This window comes from Macrosteles quadrilineatus, unplaced genomic scaffold (genome assembly GCF_028750875.1).
Source record: "Macrosteles quadrilineatus isolate MER2022 unplaced genomic scaffold, UCM_ALF_1.0 Scaffold_3__2_contigs__length_128488019, whole genome shotgun sequence".
Classification (NCBI taxonomy): Eukaryota; Metazoa; Arthropoda; class Insecta; order Hemiptera; family Cicadellidae; genus Macrosteles; species Macrosteles quadrilineatus.
The window spans coordinates 71035237-71055693 of NW_026542596.1; the positions used below are offsets into that span (position 1 = coordinate 71035237).

The 20457-nt window shown below is 32.8% G+C and overlaps 1 protein-coding gene across 3 annotated transcripts in view; it reads right to left on the reverse strand.

Moving 5' to 3' along the window:
* Positions 1-20457, reverse strand: part of LOC128989674 (chloride channel protein 2-like) — an 89391-nt gene that overhangs the window by 66194 nt on the left and 2740 nt on the right. Inside the window, exon 1 of one of the 3 annotated variants that reach the window (XM_054411650.1) lies at positions 16894-16940. The exons of 1 other annotated variant lie outside the window; for it this stretch is intronic. In XM_054411650.1, the coding sequence (XP_054267625.1) occupies positions 16894-16929 (36 nt within the window). In that variant the 5' untranslated portion in view covers positions 16930-16940. Of the gene's footprint in view, positions 1-13417; positions 13506-16893; positions 16941-20457 lie in introns of those variants that run through there. One more of the 3 variants, XM_054411652.1, reaches the window with a different exon arrangement.

The following is a 20457-nucleotide window of genomic DNA, read 5'->3' on the forward strand; positions in this document are numbered from 1 at the left end:
TTATACAAAAACCAAATTAAGATAATTTGATAACATTTGCACAAGGAACTGCATAAAAACTACCTAATAATCGTAAAAAAGAAAGCTTTTAAAAGACTTATAATACTTAAAGAGTTATAAAGATAAATACTGACATTAATAGTAGTTTAAGCAACGATCACGTAAGCCTATTTACGCGAGTTACGTCCCCTACTTACACACGTACGTCAGTGTTTTAATTACTAATAATCACTACTCATAACTTCTATGAGAGGTTATGTTTTCGTTTATAACCTCTCATTGCCACTGACAGTGATGCAACGAATCATTGTACCAAACACTAATTGCACCACTCATTAACAAATAAATAATTGTCGAACACCTGATAAGTTGAAGTTCGACGCTTTACAATTTTAATTATTTTCCCTCAATCCTTTAACCTGATTGGTCCGTTACCCGTGTTGTTAAGTAATAATAAAAAAATATAAAAAAAATGCTGTTAATAAACAATGTTGTTAAGTGAATCTTTTCAATTCTAAGAACTGAACTGAAACGGCTAATTATAAAAAAACTGTAGTAGGTACAAAAATCATTATAAAATCAGAACAGAACGTTATTAGTTTATTTTATAGTTAAGTAATTAGAAACCAAAGCAAAATACTCATTGTTTTAATGCTGTCCGCATGCATTTTTTTATATTTATTTTCAAAATAGTCAATCGATTTCCATAGCCTAGTTAATGGTGTTACGATACACTATTTTACCTACGACCGCTTAATAAACTAGCCGTTTCAGTTCAGATCTTAGAATTGAACATTTTCACATAACAGTATTGTTTACTTACATAACAACATAGTTGAACTCATAACAACACAGGTAAAGGACCAATGAGGTTCAAGGATTTGGAAAAAAGAAGTAAAACTGTAATGATTCGAACTTCAACTAATCAGCTGTTCAGGCCAATTTAATTGTTGAGTGGTGCAATTAGTGTTTGGTACAATGTTTCGTTGCATCACTGTCAGAGGCAATGAAAGGCTATAAACGAAAACATCACCTCTCTTCGAAGTTATTAGTAGTTATTTTAGTAATTAAAACACCGTCGTAGGTAAAGTAGTATACGCAACTCGCGTAAATAGTTTTAACGATACTCGTACCAACAATTTTCTACTCGTTTCGTTAACACTATCTTTAAGCAATCGTTGCGCAAACTACTATACTCATGGTGTACTGGAGTAATTTGAAAACTTCTTTAAAGCTCAGACTTCCTCAGACAATTCCGTAGCTTATTTATATTCTTGTTGAACACAGAGAAAAAATTCCAAATTGAATCATTTAGCTAAACTTTAAGTTGGTATCAATGAATAAACCACTCATTGGAACACAAAAATTCTTTCAAGGAAATATCTTTTATTTGATGAAGACTTGAGATAGTTTCGCCTCTTAGAACAGTGTGTGACATTGTACATAGAATTGACTGCACTTTAACCGCTTGGTCTGTACGAGCTGGGTATCTAGACCAGCGATTATCGCAATTAACTAAGGACTAAGGACATTTCAGGACCCTCTGTTCGAGGCCGAGGTCCTCCGTGATCCTTCCAAGGAGCTACCGACACCGACGCGGCGTTGCACTCCATACTTTCACCCGCAACCTATAATTTTATCCTTTTCGAGAAGAAACCGACTGCAAGCCTCTCCAATGCAGCCTATGGGGTCTCTCGTTATTGTATCTCTTGGTTTACTTTTTAGGAGACATATGCATTTATGTTACAGTAAATGTTATTAGTTAAATTTGCACTTGAAGCGATTATTTGGTACTTATTCGTGTTAAAGTTGAGGCTTAAAGAACTCGTATTAGATCAATCATCAAACATTGAGGTGGGGACGCCACTTAGGTGTATATTTTAACACAAATATGAGTGAAGGATGAATGTAGAATGTTGTGAGATCTGTGTAGCTTTGTTGTCTACTGACTAAGATCAGCTAGTTTATTAGCCAAGATCATTTATTTAAATCCCAATGATCAGAAACAGCTGGGTCCAGTTTTCTCAAGATTAAACCGGCGACCTTTTCATTGTTAGGCGAGCACTATAAACACTCAGCTACCCAGCAGGTACGGTACGATTAGATTTTGGGTTTCTTACATCTGGGACAAATTTCATTACAGTCACTGCATACCTTTTAGGACTTAGAATATACAAATCTCGTTAAAAATGAACATCAACAAACATTTTCAAATAGATGGTGGAAATACTGTAACTAAAACCAAACAATCATGACAATAACATTGGAACTCAAATGGCTTTTAGGTGCAGCTCTTTGCTTAAATCATTGTTAGAACTAAATAACCGCTTCCTATTTTTAACCTTATTAACAGGGTAAACAGGAATTCATCCTTTTAGCATCCTTCTAGGATGTATAATTAGTGAGTACGACCTTTATGTATTAATAATATGATATCAAAAACAAGCTGAATGAAGTCGAAATCATTTTAGCAAAATAATGCTAAATGTTAAACTTGTCTCTACTACGTATAGCGTATTCTAGCCAATTAATTTGAATTTGTGCGTTTAGCTCCTACGATGTATTTTAAGCAACGATCACATAAGACCAAATTTTAAGGCAGCAATTACAAACATTTTTTATACACATTTTTATGTACAAGGTTCGTATTTTTAGTCGTCACCATTAACACAAATGCATTCATAAAATATAAATATAACTTTTGCTTTTAAAACATACGACATTCCCTCGTAAATTTGTTTGAAGAATTCGCGCAAACGTTTACGTGTAAGCTTTGTTTGTTTTGGCTTTCAAACCTAGAAACACAAACATTGCTGTAATGAGTTTTAAATCTTTTTGACCTTGACTTGTACCGAGTTTGGTTCATCGACTTGCCTCTGGTTTTCACACGAACGGTAGAGAAGAACCATCAATAACCTGAACTGCATGCTTACATGCATTGACATGTTCAAATTGTCCGCGTGTTCAAGTGAAATAGTCAACCTTAACTAAATTGAGCTTTGTAGTCTAAAGAAAAGCATCACTGATGCTCCTTCCTTATAGAGAGAAGATCACTCTATCATATCTCGTAGCGCTTTCTTACAATAATTTGTGAAGTGTATACAAGTGTATAGCAATTTTAAAGTATAAGTATAATATTAGAGGTCATTATTTGTAACTCATTGAATAAAAAACATGTTTTTAGGAGAACGATACAAGAAAGGGACATTTAACATATTTATACACGCGCACAATTGTATTATTAGACGTGATACAAGTTTTTTTATTATTATAGCGAATTTCCCTATAGGGAAGTAGCTATTACCGTAGGTGGCACGGTAAGACCTAGACCCGGGACCGATTTACTTTTTCATTTTGATGTCCCCAGAGGCCAAAAACACTATTCGTTCAAATTTTTATATATGTATATATATATATATATATATCCGATATTATGACTATGACCATGATTATGACTATGATGATATATAGTCTATGACTATATAGACTTATATATATATATAGACTTATATATATATATATATAGACTTATATATATATGTATATATATATACGTCCGTGAACGCGATAACTTGAGTAATTTTCGTCCGATTTTGATGAAATTTGGTTTAAAGGTGTAAAGCGTGATAAACTTTAATGATTTCGCGAACCAACACGATCGGACCATGGGAACGGGGCTTTACGGGGGGTTTTATGGGGTAAAAATTGGGTTTTCTCACTTTTGACCCTTAAAACACAAAATTTCCCAATTTTTCTTTAGACCTTTTTAAAGAGCTTAAAAAAACAAATAATTTAGTATATAAAAGTATTTTTGTTCGATTATTAGTAACGGAGAAAATTCAAAAAATTGTAAATTTAAAATTCCCATGTTATTCTTATGGAGAATATTGTTAAATGTTGTAGTTTGCTTGTTTATGAATATATTTTGATCAAACTTGGCAAATTTATTTATTTTGTACTAAGCTATCAATATTTTACTCAAAAACACACTTTATTAGTTTCCTTGTAGCAGCAAACCTAGTTACTCGTTAAACCTAATGTTATTAAAATATATTTAACTGAAAATCAATTCAGACAAATGGAAATTCGCTTAGTCGGCAGGTTTGCTGCGGCGGGGGTATTTATTTTTTACTCTGTGAGGGGTTAAGAACAATGTTCTACCAACAAAATAATACGTAAACTTAAAAAATTTTGCCCAATGTATCTTCTACACATTACTTTTAAATATTATAGCTAAGAATGTATGCTACTTTTCTACATTTTAAACGTAGATTGTTAACATAACCTAATTTAAAACAGTCCACAGAATATAACAAACATTAATTTATTCTTGATTGTTCGAGTTTAGCAGTGTTATTAATATGAATAATGGATACGAATACTACGTATGAATAAAACATGTTGGTTTTAACTATTTAACAAAAATTTAATTTGAATCTGCACAGTGATGTCAAACCGTTAGCATGTGTGTGTTGTCAAAACTCAACAATATAAAACTTCCAATGGAAAATCACCGACTACTTTAAGCGGCGTTTAAGTGATGATCAACAATTTAATTGGTGAAAATAGATAATACATCACGTAGTCTTATCTCCATTGCGAAATAACACCACACTCTTAGTTTAGGAAATAGTTGCTCAATAACTTATAGCAACCATGCACACAATTAATGTTGGTGAAATGTTTGATATAACATTGCAGTAACATCTGTTTCTGGTTACATTAGAGATAGTTTGTTCTGTATTTGCATGTAATTCTGCGTGGCAAGGTGTTTTGAATTGCACCCTATTTATATTAAAAGTCGTATTTCAGAAAATAATAATCAGTTGTAATTACCTAAATTAAATTCTCCCCTATCTGGATTAACTAATAAGTTACGAATAGTTACAACGAACATGTAAACATGTGTTTTATAGGCCTAGGTATGGTTCGTTACCGAATTTCAAGGAGAATAGTATTATAAGTAATTTTTAAATAACGGCTGAAATCCTCTACATGTATGGAATAAAAGCACATTTCAATGCTTTTTGCCTGACAATTATATTTTTACTTTGCCAAATTAACAAAAAGATTTATTTTTGAAAGTTGTGGAATCCATGCAAAAATCCTTCACATATATTTTTTTAGAAAGCTTAATAAAAGTTTCATTCTTTGTAACTGCTTTTAACACAAAGATATAATATTGTAAGCATTATTAGATCAATTATTTAAAGAGTAATAGTTGGCGTGTTTTTTAGTAGCAATTTATTTTAAATTAAATTACTATTTTATATAGTTTTATACAATTTTCAAAGATTTACAAACTTTGCAAACTTTTCAAATTTTAAGATCTTGCCGGGGGATAAGTTATTTGTATTGTGGCCCGAAAATAAAAAAACAATTATAATATATATGTTTACCAATTTTTTTGTATCAACTTGTTTGCCGTCAATGGAAGGTTATAGTATTTCATTTGATATATATATTCAGTTAACTTTGAACACCATTGCATATCTCATTCTCATCAATAATTACAATAACTTCACTATTGAGATTATGTAAAATGGTGTGCAATCTTTCTATAACTGTAACTCAGACCCTTATTTACATTAATGTTTCATCATTTGCACAACGTTGTTGTAAATCTTTGCAATAATGCCGTATTTAGGCCATACAAAATACATACATATAAATAAACGTATTTCAGGTTCAGCAGCCTTAGTTTTAATTTACTTTAGCCTCTAGCAGCAACCGAAAACAAGATCTCTGATGAAACACCCCTGGGGGTCTTCAGATTGATCTTATTTGCTCTTGTGAAACCAATTTCAGATGCTAACATATGCAGAACGCAATTGAATTGACTTAGGACATAAAAGAGGACTTAATATTCTTTAAAACACACCATTATGTACTGGGTACAGACTTTCCTAAAAGTATTTACTCCGAATATGAAATTTAAACAATAATTCATATTCACAGAAATTGGTCAATCCAAATAAAATGGGGTGCCTTCAAGACGAAAATAGACATTGCAGTAGTGAGCAGAATAATCTGGTTGATCTAATTTTGAAAACTGGACTGATACTTGTAGGATTATATTTCTGAGCACAAACCTAAGAGATACTCGTAATTGTTTAACCAATGAATACATTGTTCATTAATTATGAAGGGGTTTTATTAGAAAAAAATCTGAAACACATAAATAAATAAAGTATTTATATTTAAATAAATTATACGTTCAAAGATAGTGCACATTCAATACATAGCTTTAAAATACAGAATTGAATAAAACTTACTCGAGGAACAAGATACAGGGTGGCGCAGATGGATCGGGTGGTTTTAAAATACTTGTCAAACTGTCAATTTTAAAGGTATTGGATTGAAATAAAGTGCAAAACGTGTAGTTACAATGGAAGTTTATTGACAAAAAATTTGTTAAGTTAGTTTTTAAAAATTACACCCATCAAATGCCTTCCTTCTCGAGTGACGCATTCTTGGAGTCGGTCCTTGAGGTTCCGCATTGCTCGCTCAAGCACATCACCAGGATTGATGTGATTTCGTTGTGAATTGCAGCCTTCAACTCCTGAATGGTCCGGGGTTCGTTCATGTAGACCCTTGCTTCAGGAATTGAAGGCTGCAATTCACAACGAAATCACATCAATTCCTGGTGATGTGCTTGAGCGAGCAATGCGGAACCTCAAGGACCGACTCCAAGAATGCGTCACTCGAGAAGGAAGGCATTTGATGGGTGTAATTTTTAAAAACTAACTTAACAAATTTGTTGTCAATAAACTTCCATTGTAACTACACTTTTTGCACTTTATTTCAATCCAATACCTTTAAAATTGACAGTTTGACAAGTATTTTAAAACCACCCGATCCATCTGCGCCACCCTGTACATTGAAATTTTACGATTGTACGAGCTGCAAACCATATACTTCTCAATAGAACGCGATCTTAAACTATAGAGTGAGATACTGTAGTATTGAAATGCTATTTGTCCTCAAGTCATGTCAGGATTTCGATAGGGTCAGGATCTTTAAGACGATATAGTTTACAATAGATTTCCCTTATAGCTTAGGAAAACTATCTACAAACTAAATTTGGGAACGGAAGGTTTAATTGGACTAAAAACCTTAATTTAATTGATTTAGGTATGAGGTCAAAGGTACATGCTGTTTAGGATGATATGTTTTACATAAAGTTTGAATTTGTCCATCAAACTCTGTTTTCTTACTAATCAAGAATGAAATGTTAACTCAGTTTACACTTTCAATTTTGCTACAAACTAAAGTTGATTATTTAGCAAATTTCCTTATCAACTAACCGTTAACTAAGTCGAACGATTCATAGACCAGAATCGAAACCTAACCCATAAAAAAAACTTCTAACCTGGATAGTACCTAAAGAAGAGAATAAACCAACTCTAAAATGCATCGCGAAATTCCATTGTCTACAGTGAATGAAGAAACTTGATTCCTTTGACAAAAAGCGCGACTGATTCGAGAAAAGAATTGTTTAGCACGGGTACAGACAGTGACAATGAACAAATTCGCGTGCAATTTCAAGGCTACACAGCTTTGCACAGTGTTCACATAATTGCGAGGCTACATTGCGAAATAGAATGAGTAAATGATAAGAATAGGTTACAATGAAAACAGTTAAATGTTCCTATATTTTAAAAGTAGATTTTAAATCTTGTAGTTTGACATGAGGTAGTATAACGGCAAAGCCCACTTGTATTTTAAACTCTATTGAAGTTGGTGAGTTTGGAAAATATTTATATTGTGGCTTGATTAGCATCATTATTTGTTTATAGTTCTAATTGCTAATGGAGTATTTGATCTTTCAGATTGAGGATATTTATTGTTTATCTAGTTTCGTTGTAAAGGGTTGGTAGAAAGATTATATAAAAATCATGTTTATTTAAGACAACGTTAAAAACATACAATGTTTAATTAACTTTTATTCGAAAAACGTGAAACATACTGAAGTAAAATGTAAATAAAATTAATGTTCCTGAGTTAAATAGGTTTCATTCAGTAGTCTAAGAATTCTAACGTATCGCCATAAAAACGGTCGAATAAGGTCAATATAACCTTAAAAATAAGCACTGTGCTGTAAAGAAGCTATGGTTTCTTACAAGGTAATACAGAATTTGAAATGTAACACGGTTAAAATTAAATATTTCAACAATTTCACATTATGACAAGGTCATTGTTTAAAATACATCAAAACCAAAGAGTAAAATGATGGAATTAAATAAAAATTTGATTCACAGTAATTGCATTATATAGTTACATAGTTTATCGAAGTAGACAAAATTCTAGCCTAAATTGTATGGAATCGCGATCACTACAATATTATTTGCTTTTAAAAGCTTTCGTTTAGAGACATTTTTCTGTTATGAATATGAAATGATCGTCTTTAATTCACATACATCATTACGAAAACAAGAATACGTTGCACTAACACTGGCTTCGCAGGTAGAATTTTTATCCGGATAAAGAATCTGAAGCAAGATTTGATTTTCGCTTCTCATATGGTTACAAAGTTCACTACTGACGTCTATATTTACCCTTTTTAATTTTAGTATCAGTTTTTATTTTTTACCATTATTCTTTGTTATTATGGGCTACCAGAGGACTGTTAAAAAATACACATGTTTCTATTTAATTGGTATAATTGACTCATTGGAAAATAACAAGAAATGAAATGAATATACAGCAAAATACGTACCGCTCTTCAACGTGCCCTACATTTTTCTTCAACTTACCCGTATGGATGAAAATTGAAACCAAATGTTTATTATTTTCTACCACTGCATGAAAATCATCACATTGCCTTAAATGTAAACAGTACGCAAAAAAGCTCATTTGTGCTCTAAAGCGGGAATGGATCAATCATTCCCGCTCCCTAATCGGCTGATTTCACTGTTGGAGTTTTTACACCAACGACAGCCACGGATCCAGTACGTTAACAACCTTTAAGCAAATAACATAACCTAAATTATATTTATATACAGCTAAATGTTAATCTTTGTGTTATGATAAATTATGTAATTATGGTGATAGGAAAAATCTTGTGTGTAGCACTCAAGCGGATATGAGGTACTTCGTGCTCTTTTTTAATACACAAGTAGCTACTCGTTCATTTACAATTTCAAAGTTTTATGTTTTAAAACTATCATAGAATTATTGATAGAATAATATCGAAAAAGAAGACCAATATAAAGTTGCAAGAAAATACGTCAGTATATTGTTCAACAATGCATATGTTTACCATTTAGTCAGTTTAGTCGATTTGCTCAGTTGCTCGTTGAGCAACTGACTTTGCAGCATTAATATCCGTAATCCATAATAATTAAACCACTTGACCGAATAGCCAAGGACGCCAACTTGAGTAATTGAGAACCTAATTATCTGGAAATGACTTTTAATTATTGCACTCATATGCTTCAAAACTTGACCAAACGCTAGCTTAACATCCATCATGAAGTGATGCGATAGGTTTCATGAAAATATGATTGTTAGAGTTCTGTAATCGGCGGGATTTAAACCCGGGAATTCAGTATAGAAGTACAAGACTAACCACTTGCCAGCTGTGCCTAGTAAATTCGAGGAGTATCATTTACTTATAAGCCAATACAACAAAACGTCTTTATGAAACAGTATAGGCGATCAACAATATGTTTTGTAACAAATATTCGTTTTTAAAAATAAATTGAATAGATGAATCCTTAACAGGCTAATCCATGGTTTAATAGTATCAAACACATATTAATTTAACTGTTTGCCTTTTTATCCTGGAAGAAAAAAAACATCCCCAAAGGTACAAACCAACGTATGTTCCATTCTAGATGTAACACCACTGGTTAACGTTTCTTCTAAAGGAACGGGACACACTCTTTTATGAGTTATAATGTAATATACACTATTATACACAACTTTGGAACCTTATAGTACTTTCAAATAAATAGTTGGAATTGAGTTTTTGGTAATTTACTTTTAAGACTCTCACTAAAATTAAAAAAAATTACTTAAAGCGCAGTAATAATATAGACAAGCTATAAAATCCTGTTTCGCATAGCTTTGCTAAAATGTCAAAGCATGTAAAAGGAGATCTACCAAAAATATAACATGTTACTTACTCTATAAAGTCCGTGGACCCGCGTTTTGTACAAAGGTACCATTTTTGAGTTCCGAATTTACGTCCACATTACAAACCGCTAAAAACATCAGCCTTCTGACACTAAACTGCACAGAACTGCACCATGTTTAACCAAGAAGAGAGGACTTCACTCAGAGAAGAAGACGCCATTCATAGCTCGTCCAGCCGCTAATTCTCACTGATTATAACAAGTTTTTCCTTGGAGTCTTCACTTGTCCGTCATCTTCAATGTTTTATTCCACCCACAATTATTGATATCGACATAGGAAATGTCACAATATTATCACGTGGGGAAAACTGCCGAAAAACGTGAACTAACATAATGACCAAGTGAGGAAAGATACACAGACATTATACTTAGGTGAATTTCTTTATCTGCTTGACTCAAAGGACTTTTCCTCGTGAAATTATCGAATGGGATAACAATACAAAAACGAGAGATATAAGCCGCTGTTTATTTGGTAAACAAAAGAACTATGTGTTTTATGTCATAATGTCCAATGATAATTTATTTCGTATGACAAGATGTTTTCCTTTCTATTTTTTATGGAAATAAACTCGTTTATTGGTGTAATGAATGTCACGAAATATTCCATCACTCGCCAATGCATTGTTTCGCCAAAGATTGAGTTAATTAAACGACTTAATCAAAGACTTATGAAATCAATTGTTTTACGACGAGTAAAAGTTTGAAGGTAAAACAAAGTTTAAGGTGTGATATAGAATAGTGAATGAACAATTGTAAATACTTGTCATACTATTACAGATTATGTTTTATTTTTTACAAAGATAACGTTGTGTATGTAACGATATAACTGACCCCTTTAACAGGCTTTGTGTGGTATATAAACTTTACTCATAAGAAATTATAAACGTAAGTTCAGCCAAGCTTAATCAATAAACACCTGCTCTCTGTAATATTTGCTTCTAAAAAAGGATTAAAGAAAAATTAATTGGAAATAACATCAATATAAAGTGAAGAGTAAACAATCTGCAAAAACTAATTGTAATATTTATGAAAAAGGTTATTCCAAAAAAAGGTTAGAAAATCTTTGTTATTGAATTTGGTCGCATGGGGATGAGAAATAGATTTAGTAATAGAACCTATAATATCATGTCTACCACTGTGGTCATTACTATTCTTTGGACAGAATCTGTAAAACCTTTAAATGTAGTATGAGAAAACGTTTTTAGCTCCAACAATATTATAACACTGCTTTACTTCGTCAAACGTTAAAAAATGCCAAATATTTATCTTCAAGTTCTCAGTAAAGTCCTAAGGAAAATTCACAGTCTATGGATAAGATAGATAGGTCGTATTTGCAGGACAACTTCAAAGGTTCCGAAAAGTCAACAGACATCGGTTCAAGCAAATCTTGGAGATAAGGATGTTAGCGAAAGTGAGAAACTTGTTAATCAAGTAAAGTCGATGATAAAACTGACTTAGTTTTCCTAACTCTAACGTGAAAAAAGCCATTAACTATACAAACTAATCTTTTTGACAATTTTCCGATAAAGAGATGTATTTTTTGCTGTTTACTAGCACGTTTACTAACCGATGATCAAATACTATTTTTAAAAATGTATCATTATGCTCATGGGCAATTCGTTTCTCTACGTCCTTTATAGAAGGTAAAATGTTTTATCAAAGCTGGGGAATTTTACTACGAAAACTTCTAACTCATTACGACAATTAATTATTCTTGTTTTTCTTGAAAGTTATTGGCGTTGAAGTTACCTAAAACAGCAGCCGCAGGAAGAAGTATTTTTTGTTCTGAGAAATTAGTCAATACATTTTAGGGGGATATATGTCCATTCCAAACAAAGAGGATCGGTACACTATGGGCTCTTTGTATGGTAGTAAAGTTGGTGCAAAATAAAAATGTATCACTAAAATAACAAAGTTTTGTGTTTTCAATCTTTTATTTGAATTTTCCGACTTTCCAAGCGCCCAACAGCTTGTTGTACGAGGGTGGGTTTTTAAGTAAGGGGCCGTTTTTGTGTATAAAACCGTAGTTCGATAGTACGCCACTGGCATAATGTATAATTTGTGTACAGAATGACACAATTTTGCAGAACTCCTGTAGTTGAGGATTCGATAGTTTTAGACAGTGTAAGAACACAGAGTCAGCTACAGAGCTGGAAATTGCATAATTCTGTTCACAAAAATGATACCAGTGCAGAGGAGCTTCGTTGCGGCGAACACGTGAACTGCACTTAGAAAACCGTCCTCGTATATATATACCACACCATTCAAACCTTCTTGAACTATAACGAAACTCTTTGATATCCACTTCCATTCTATTTCTCTTAAAAAATATATACCAAAATAAGGCGGTCTGCAAAATATCCATCGCAACTAACTAGTTTTGTTTGAAATTGTTATGACCTAACCTCAAAAACAAATAATTAAATGGCGAGCTGGTGAGAGAAAGAAGAAGCAACAATGGGTTCACAGACTTGATAACCTCATTGCATAAGCGATGGTTTCGATAACATTTCCACTCAGCGCTCACACACAACACTTCTGTGTATAATCGGTCACCTACCGATGTCTCGCCACATGGGGAACCGATTAATCGATCAAACGATAAACCGATCAACCGATAAACTAACAATCGGTACTCATGTGAATGATTACTAAATGACTTCGCTACGTGCAATCGAATTGGATTAATAATACGTTTACATAGAAAATACAGGACCTTTTCCGTTATACTTATATAATTTGTATACAGTATTACTCACTTTAATTTTGAAGTTATGTATCGGTTCTAACCCAATCCTACCCAAAATAAAATATCCCAATCCTAAACAAAATTTGTCAACATGTAAAATCATGTCGTATAACGTAAATAAGGTCTAAAATGTAAATAATTGTCTAACAAATTGAAGACCAACAAGTCTATGAATATTTGATGAAACCCCAAAGGTTCAAGGGAAAAGAAATTTACAAAGTTGTGTGTGTTTGGTAATTGAGATGAACTAAAATGAGAATTGTAAAATATGAGTATTGGTAAACTTAAAATGCAGAAAAGGCTCAAATAAATCATTAGAGTATACATAAACGGAGTCAAGTTTCGATCAGCTGATTTATTGTTATCATCCACCTTTCTGTTGGTAAATTAACAGAATTTAAAAACAATTAACTCACAATAGATTCAACACATGAAGCGTCTCTACACAATTGTTCACTTATCGATTTTCAGGTGTTTGCATGATTAACATCTGCGCAATTATAGTTAAACAACGGTAAATACAACATACCTATTAAACAAGAGCCAGGTGAACGCACAACCGCTATCTACTGGTGGAAGACAATAACTTGGTGTAGAGACAATAGTCCAATAGACCACGTGTGTAAGAGTGAGAGAGAGATAGTGAGATAGAGCTCGATTTGCATCAGAAGTATAGAGCAGTACATGGAAAGTTATGTGCACGTAAATTTATAGTGATAATATAAATTTAAACTATACAAATTGACAGAAACCCCACTCAAAGTGAGGGATGAGGAACTGATGAAATAAAGACGATTATTTTCTATCTCGGGATCATAAGTTATCACTTGCCCAGGAAACTGGCAACATTGATAGTGCGAATCTGCTTTAAACCAACTTGAAAAATATGGTTTTATTTCGTGATATTCGCTAGTTTAAATGCCAGTCAAAACTTGATTTCTATTGCAAATGTTAAAATTTCTTTGAAATAATTATTTATGGGGTATTGTCAAATAAGTAAGGACGTTTTGTTTTAGAAAATCTAATTGTTACACATCTTCTAGCCATTTCTGTTTTAAAATTCTAAAATGAGAAGCTTCTAAAGCAATATTAGTTATATTTTCTAATATTAAGTATTGACTATAAATTATACAAAAACCTACCTACATTTAATTTCATGTTGATCAGAAAATAAGCACAATACCTAGGTACCTAGAAAGTTATTTAATTATATTTATATTCCCGGATATCTAAAAAACAATATATGTTACCATATCATGGACGCCGAATTATAAAGAAAATTATTTTAATTTGTACGATTGATATAAAGAGAAAGGGAATGTGAAAAATATGTTTATTCGTGGTCTAAATAATAAATTTTCTAACCTGAGAGTTTAAATGGTTTTGCAAAAAATACTCTTATATAGTAACATTCTCATTGCAGCTTAAACACATTTGATAAATGTGAAAAATTGTAAGACTTGTAAAAGTTGTAAACTGTAAAACTTGCAAGAAAAAGTTGTTTTTGGATTGTGAAAAACTAAAGTCTGGCTTACTTAAAAGAATAACAGCATCCATGCAGCATTAAACAGCATTAAAGCAAGTAAGCTAACTGTAAAAAACTGTAGGAAACAAAACCTCAAAACTCCTTTAAGAGAACACAATACCACAACAACACATGCATGTCACATCAACGCTAACGCCTTCGCGATAAGATTCAACTCAAGGGTTGGCCATTAGATCATCTTATACAAAAACTAGATAAGCAAACATTGAAGAAATGCATAGGTGATGGACATGCGGTCTTGATAAACTGTAAACAAGACCCCTTGAACCTTCCAACTACGACCTTCTAGATACTTCTTCCGTGAAAATGTTGTTTGATTATGACGGATTCATATTTGATCACTTTATTCAACCCATAAAGGTGATATTTAAAATATGTATAGCAACATGTACTGGGTGGTGAAAAAGCGTACAAATTGTACAGTTACAATCGAATAGTATATTTTGTAGATTAGGTTATGCTTGAAACTGTTTCAGTAGGTTGTATTGCATCTCACATATCGTTAAAGATTAGTTAAATTAAACTGACCTCATCATGTTACAAAATAAGTCTTTGCAAGGTTGACGTTTTAGCCAACTTAAATCCAGTCAAAAGCGATATAGATGGATTCAACTATTTCGTAAGTATCAGAGTGTACTTATATTCCATCAAAATTTCAATCATATCCGTGGATCTTCACAGCTTGCTCTACACAAATAAAGCTATGAGTAAAAATACCCTCGCCGCAGCAAACCTGCAGACTAAGCGAATTTCCATTTCCCTGAATGGATTTACACTAAAATGTCTCCTTAAAATTATCACATTTATTCCCTATTTAAATAGAATCAGTTTAAAACATACTTAGGTTTGCTGCAACAGGGAGGGTAAAAGTGTTTTTTATGTAAAATGTTAATAGTTAGTAAGAAATAAAAACCTTTTCCAAATTTGGGCAAACTATGTTTATAAACAAGCAAACTACAACAGTTTACTTATTCTCCCTAAGAATAACATGGGAATTTTAAATTTACAATTTTTTGGAATTTTCTCCGTAACCATTAGGCGCATTATAACGCTTCAATATACTAAATTATTTGTTTTTTTAAGCTCTACAAAATAGTTTCGAAAGAAATTGCAAAATTTTATGTTTTTTGGGTAAAAAATGGGAAAAGCCCATTTTTACCCCATAACAGCCCCCATAAACCCCCGTTCCCATGGTCCGATCATGCTGGTTCGCGAACTCGTTCGAATAAACGTAGGTTTACACGTTTGTACCAAATTTCATCAAAATCGGATCATTTTTGCTCGAGTTATCGCGCTAACGGACACATATATATATATATAAATATATATATATATATGAATTTGAACGGATGGTGTTTTTGACCTCTAGGGACCTCAAAACGAAAAAAAAAATCGGTCCCGGGTCCAGGTCTTACCGTGAGTACTACGGTAATAGCTTATTCCCTATATGGGAAATTCGCTAACATTTATTTTTAGGATAAATTTTATTCCTTTCCTCATTTTCGTCGCGTTGAGGGAATCATTTTATCAAAGGCAACCGTTTACACAATTAAAATCACAAACTGACATTGAAATCAACATTAAAACCATACAAGACAATAAAAAATGTTTCAAATATAAATTAGAAATCCGAATCCGTAACATTTACAACAATATTGAGCTTATAAGTTACTCCAGTATTAAGTGGAAACTATCCATTACGTTGAGGATCATTAAGTTTCACCATTAATTTTTGGACACTAAAGTAGACCTCCCATCAAAATGGACCGGTTGTACAGTACTCGGTATAATACTGCAGTTTAATATTCTATTTCTGTTACACTCATAGTTGTATATAGTGGTAATCTAATGCGGTTTAATATTTTATTAAAATCATATTAAAGCCATTTACAGTTTGCGTTGGTACAAAAATAAAATTAGTTGTCTTCTTTAATTTTGGTTACCATGATATTTGGTTGTACATGAAAGATGCTCACCTACGTTTTTAGTTCAGCTTGGTCAAAAAGTGTTCAACAGTAATCTTTTTGTATTCAAAATAGTCAAAAGCTATTGATAATTGACGCTCTCTATCAATGGCTCAATTCAACAACATTTTTTTTTCAGTGAAAACTTTAAGATGGGTATTGGATGGTTACTATACCGACCACACCGATAAATCGTCATCCATATTAGATTTTAATTAGTTTCAATAACGACATCTTCCTAACCTAACATAACCTAATTTTGACCTAAGGGTGGTTAGGTTAGAAAGATGTCGTTATTGAATGTCAGTATAACCTAACCTACACCCCTTAGAATAGGTTAGGTTATAATTATTAGGTGCGGTCGGTATAATACGTAAGTACCATTGGATTTATACTTTTTTCAACAAAGGTTTCACTTACGAACTCCCAAACTCAAGAAATCATCAGAGCGTTGTCGATTTTCTAGTATAGATGAGCCAAAAACTATGTACAAACCTGTTGTAAATCGCAGCCGCCGCACTCGCGATACATGTCTGCCTGTCTGTGAGTTTCAAGTGATACACTGGGATTGGACAGATAACCTTACAACCAGCGATCACTGGTTAATGACTACCTCCCATCAGCCTTGGGTTTTCAACCTACTTTTTACCGCATTTTTTCTATGGGTTTAAATTTAGCTGTGCAATTGATGAGTAATGTGACATAATTGATTGGATAATTGAATGTATTATTGATCAATTAATTTTAGAATTAGATGAGTACCAAAAAGCTTTCGAGATGTTTTTGAAATGCTTATAAATAAATGCTTTAAACATAATTTTAGTGATTATAGAGTACAGTACCAATAATAAATCTCGAATAACATATTTACGTTATACTGTATAATGGTTAGGGTACCACGATGTTTACACTACTATTGTCATCTTGGAATATACCTGTGCATCGGCGCAATATAAGAATTGTACAGATTATTGTTACGTTAGCTTAGAGTAGTATGACGTGAAATATAGGACGTCACTCGTCCGGTAAACATTTTTTTCAGGACCAGTAACGTAAAATACCGGGTGTCCACAAAGTCTTGGTCTGATAGCATTAGAGATACAATTAACTTGTATGCCTTGTTTTGAAGGGAATTTATATTAATCAAGTATAATTTAACGAAATTGTTAACACATAAACACAGCAGATTGACAACAATACAGTTATTATTCAATATAATAACAAATCAGAAATGGTGAGTTTAAAAGAGAAATCACAGTTTGTTTCGTTGTTTCACGAAACCCAATCCCCTATAGCAGTTCAACGACTATTCATTTAAGTGGGAAGGTTAAGAGACACAATAATTGTAGAATTTGGGGGAGTTAAAAATCCCAGGACCGTGATTGAAAATGAAAGGGTCAGTCCAAAACTAAATCTTTGGTGCGGTGTAATGCATGATGGAATCATTGGATAATATTTCTTTGCGGAAGAAAATGTAAATGGGTTTGTTTACTTGGTTATGTTGGAGTTTTATTTAGTCCCTCAATTATAAAAACTGCAACTTCTGATAATTTTCCAGCAAGACAGCGGCACTCCGCCTCATTGGGCTAAATGTGTGAGGGATTTTTAAAATCTTCTCTTCCCCGGTCGCTGGATCGGGCGTGATGGCCACCTCGTTCCTTCGATGTAACCCCCATGGGTTTCTTTTTGTGGGAATTTGTCAAGGACACTGTCTATTTCCGGTTCATAATTTACACACTCTAAAATCTCTTTCAGGAGAGATTCAGGATTTCTGTGGCGTCTGTAACTCAGGATATGCTGACTAAAACCTGGGACACATTGAAAAGACGTGCAGAAGATCTGCAGGCCACTGGAGGCGCACACGTAGAGTTGTGTTACGTTTGTTATAAAATCTTAAGAAGTTGCCTGTTGTATATGTAAATAAATCTTTATCCTACTATCACTCGTTTTCATACTATGCGGTTTCCTTATCAGACCAAGACTTTGTGGACACCCTGTGTACTAGCTATTTCCACCTTATTTGATTTTACTTAAATATTTGATGTGACATAAAAGATTGACTCGTCATATTAGTTTGACGTCGTTGACGTTAAGTCTGCATATTCGACAGAAATTAGTAGCCTAATCTACATCAGCACAAACTGACGTTGGCCCCAAACTACTTTTATTCTCATACAAAACTGGCGACAACTCTTTAACACGAGGATTGAATGTCCACTTAGTAGATCGAGTGAAAAGGGATTCGTTTTGTGCAGGTAGCATAGTTTTTTTGGCCACATAAGTTTCTAGTATCCTTATCCATACGTTTTTCGTGATAGTACAAGGTAAAGAAGAACAATTTCCGGGATCAATGATATTGTTAATTACTGTATAGTGTATATACTTGTGAGTAACAAGGAAACGCCTTATCAAATCACCTAACCTTGTGACTGTATTCAATACAATATCTCTGGCCTACAAACCTCGTTACAGACGTTCATTGCTAAAGTTATTGAATTTCTTAGAAATAAAACTTTCTTTTAGATTAAATAAAAAAATAAGTACGAGTTCGTAGCCATAAATACAACAAAGAATAAATATACGTTAACACAAACATGTTAGTATTTGTTTTGTTACTGTACATTTAATTCACAATCATTGAATGAGCATAAATATGCATTTTTATTCTTTATAATAGTTTGCATTGAATATACGAAAAATAGGGACGGAGTCTCTAAAAAAAGGAATGATATACATACTTAAAATAAAAGTGTTAAAAATTTTAACATTGAACTTTAAAATTTCAAATTCAACATGATCATCCGTTGACCGTTTAATACACACTAAGCACGCTGGGATCCTGAGTCCACCCCTTCATACAATACAATACAAATATACACTCCGTCCTCGTGTTTAAATTGTTAATAGTTTTAGAATAAAAGCAATCTTGGTTAAATCTAGCCACAATTGGGCCACGTTAGGAGGTTTATTCTGCAGTATAATTTACTTTTAATTTTTTTTTCAATCACGGGAAACCGAATAAACGACTTATTGCAAACTATATAGTATAATTTATATAGGCCAGTACTAAAATACTATAAATTATAAGTATAGTGGTAAGGTAGGGGTTTGGTAGTTTGGCCACCATCAACCAAAGTATCATTACATGAATACATGACAGAAGAAAACTATTGAATAGCAGGACTTTACTTTAGATATTCGAAACTTTGGCCTCATTGAGTAAAGAACCTTCTACTGGTCCATTTGGATACGTATCTAATTCAATATTAAAATTCGATAGATTTGCAACCATTACAATAGGTGATGTAAGTACAGGAAGTTTAAGTACAGGAACGAAAATTACAAAGTTTGAACGTACAACCATCAAGCAATTGTAGGTCAAGTCTCGACTGTTTATCTAAAGCCAATTTTCGCTAGAAAGTGTTCACCGAACAAACACTAGAAGCAAGTTATCAGTGATCCACTTGTTGGTGTTGAAGCACTATAATCTATGACTATTGCTGGGACTCGCACCCTTCAAAGATAGCTATTAAACACTATCTACCAATTGTATTACCGTCTCAGCCTATTTAGAAGGAGGATTCAGATGTTAAGGAGGACGTACTTATCTATATATACTGTAATAGGCAAGCATGTTTCTTTAAAAAAAACCTTTTTTCTCCGCTCGTGTGCATCGTAGGGAAATCAATGCATACTGTTAGAAAGATATTTTCCTGTAGATGTGCAGAATCCCTTTATAAATTAAAATCGGTTCAAAAATAAGCACAAGAAACGAATTTTAAATTAAAAAAAAATAACATGAGCCTTATGGGTTTCCATGCTGGAGACGAAATACAAACAGAAAATCAAAACAAATAAGGGACTGCTACACAATCATCACATGATTCATTTACGGCGTGGGGTGGAAACGGGTGGAAATAGAGAAGTTTGCACAATAGGCCTTCATATTTTGGTTCAGCTTTCGACCACGAGGGGACCACTAGTATTGTTTAATACAACTTTAATATTTATAGTTTTAAAAGTTGGACGATCCTTAACAATCATAATAGGTTTAATAAT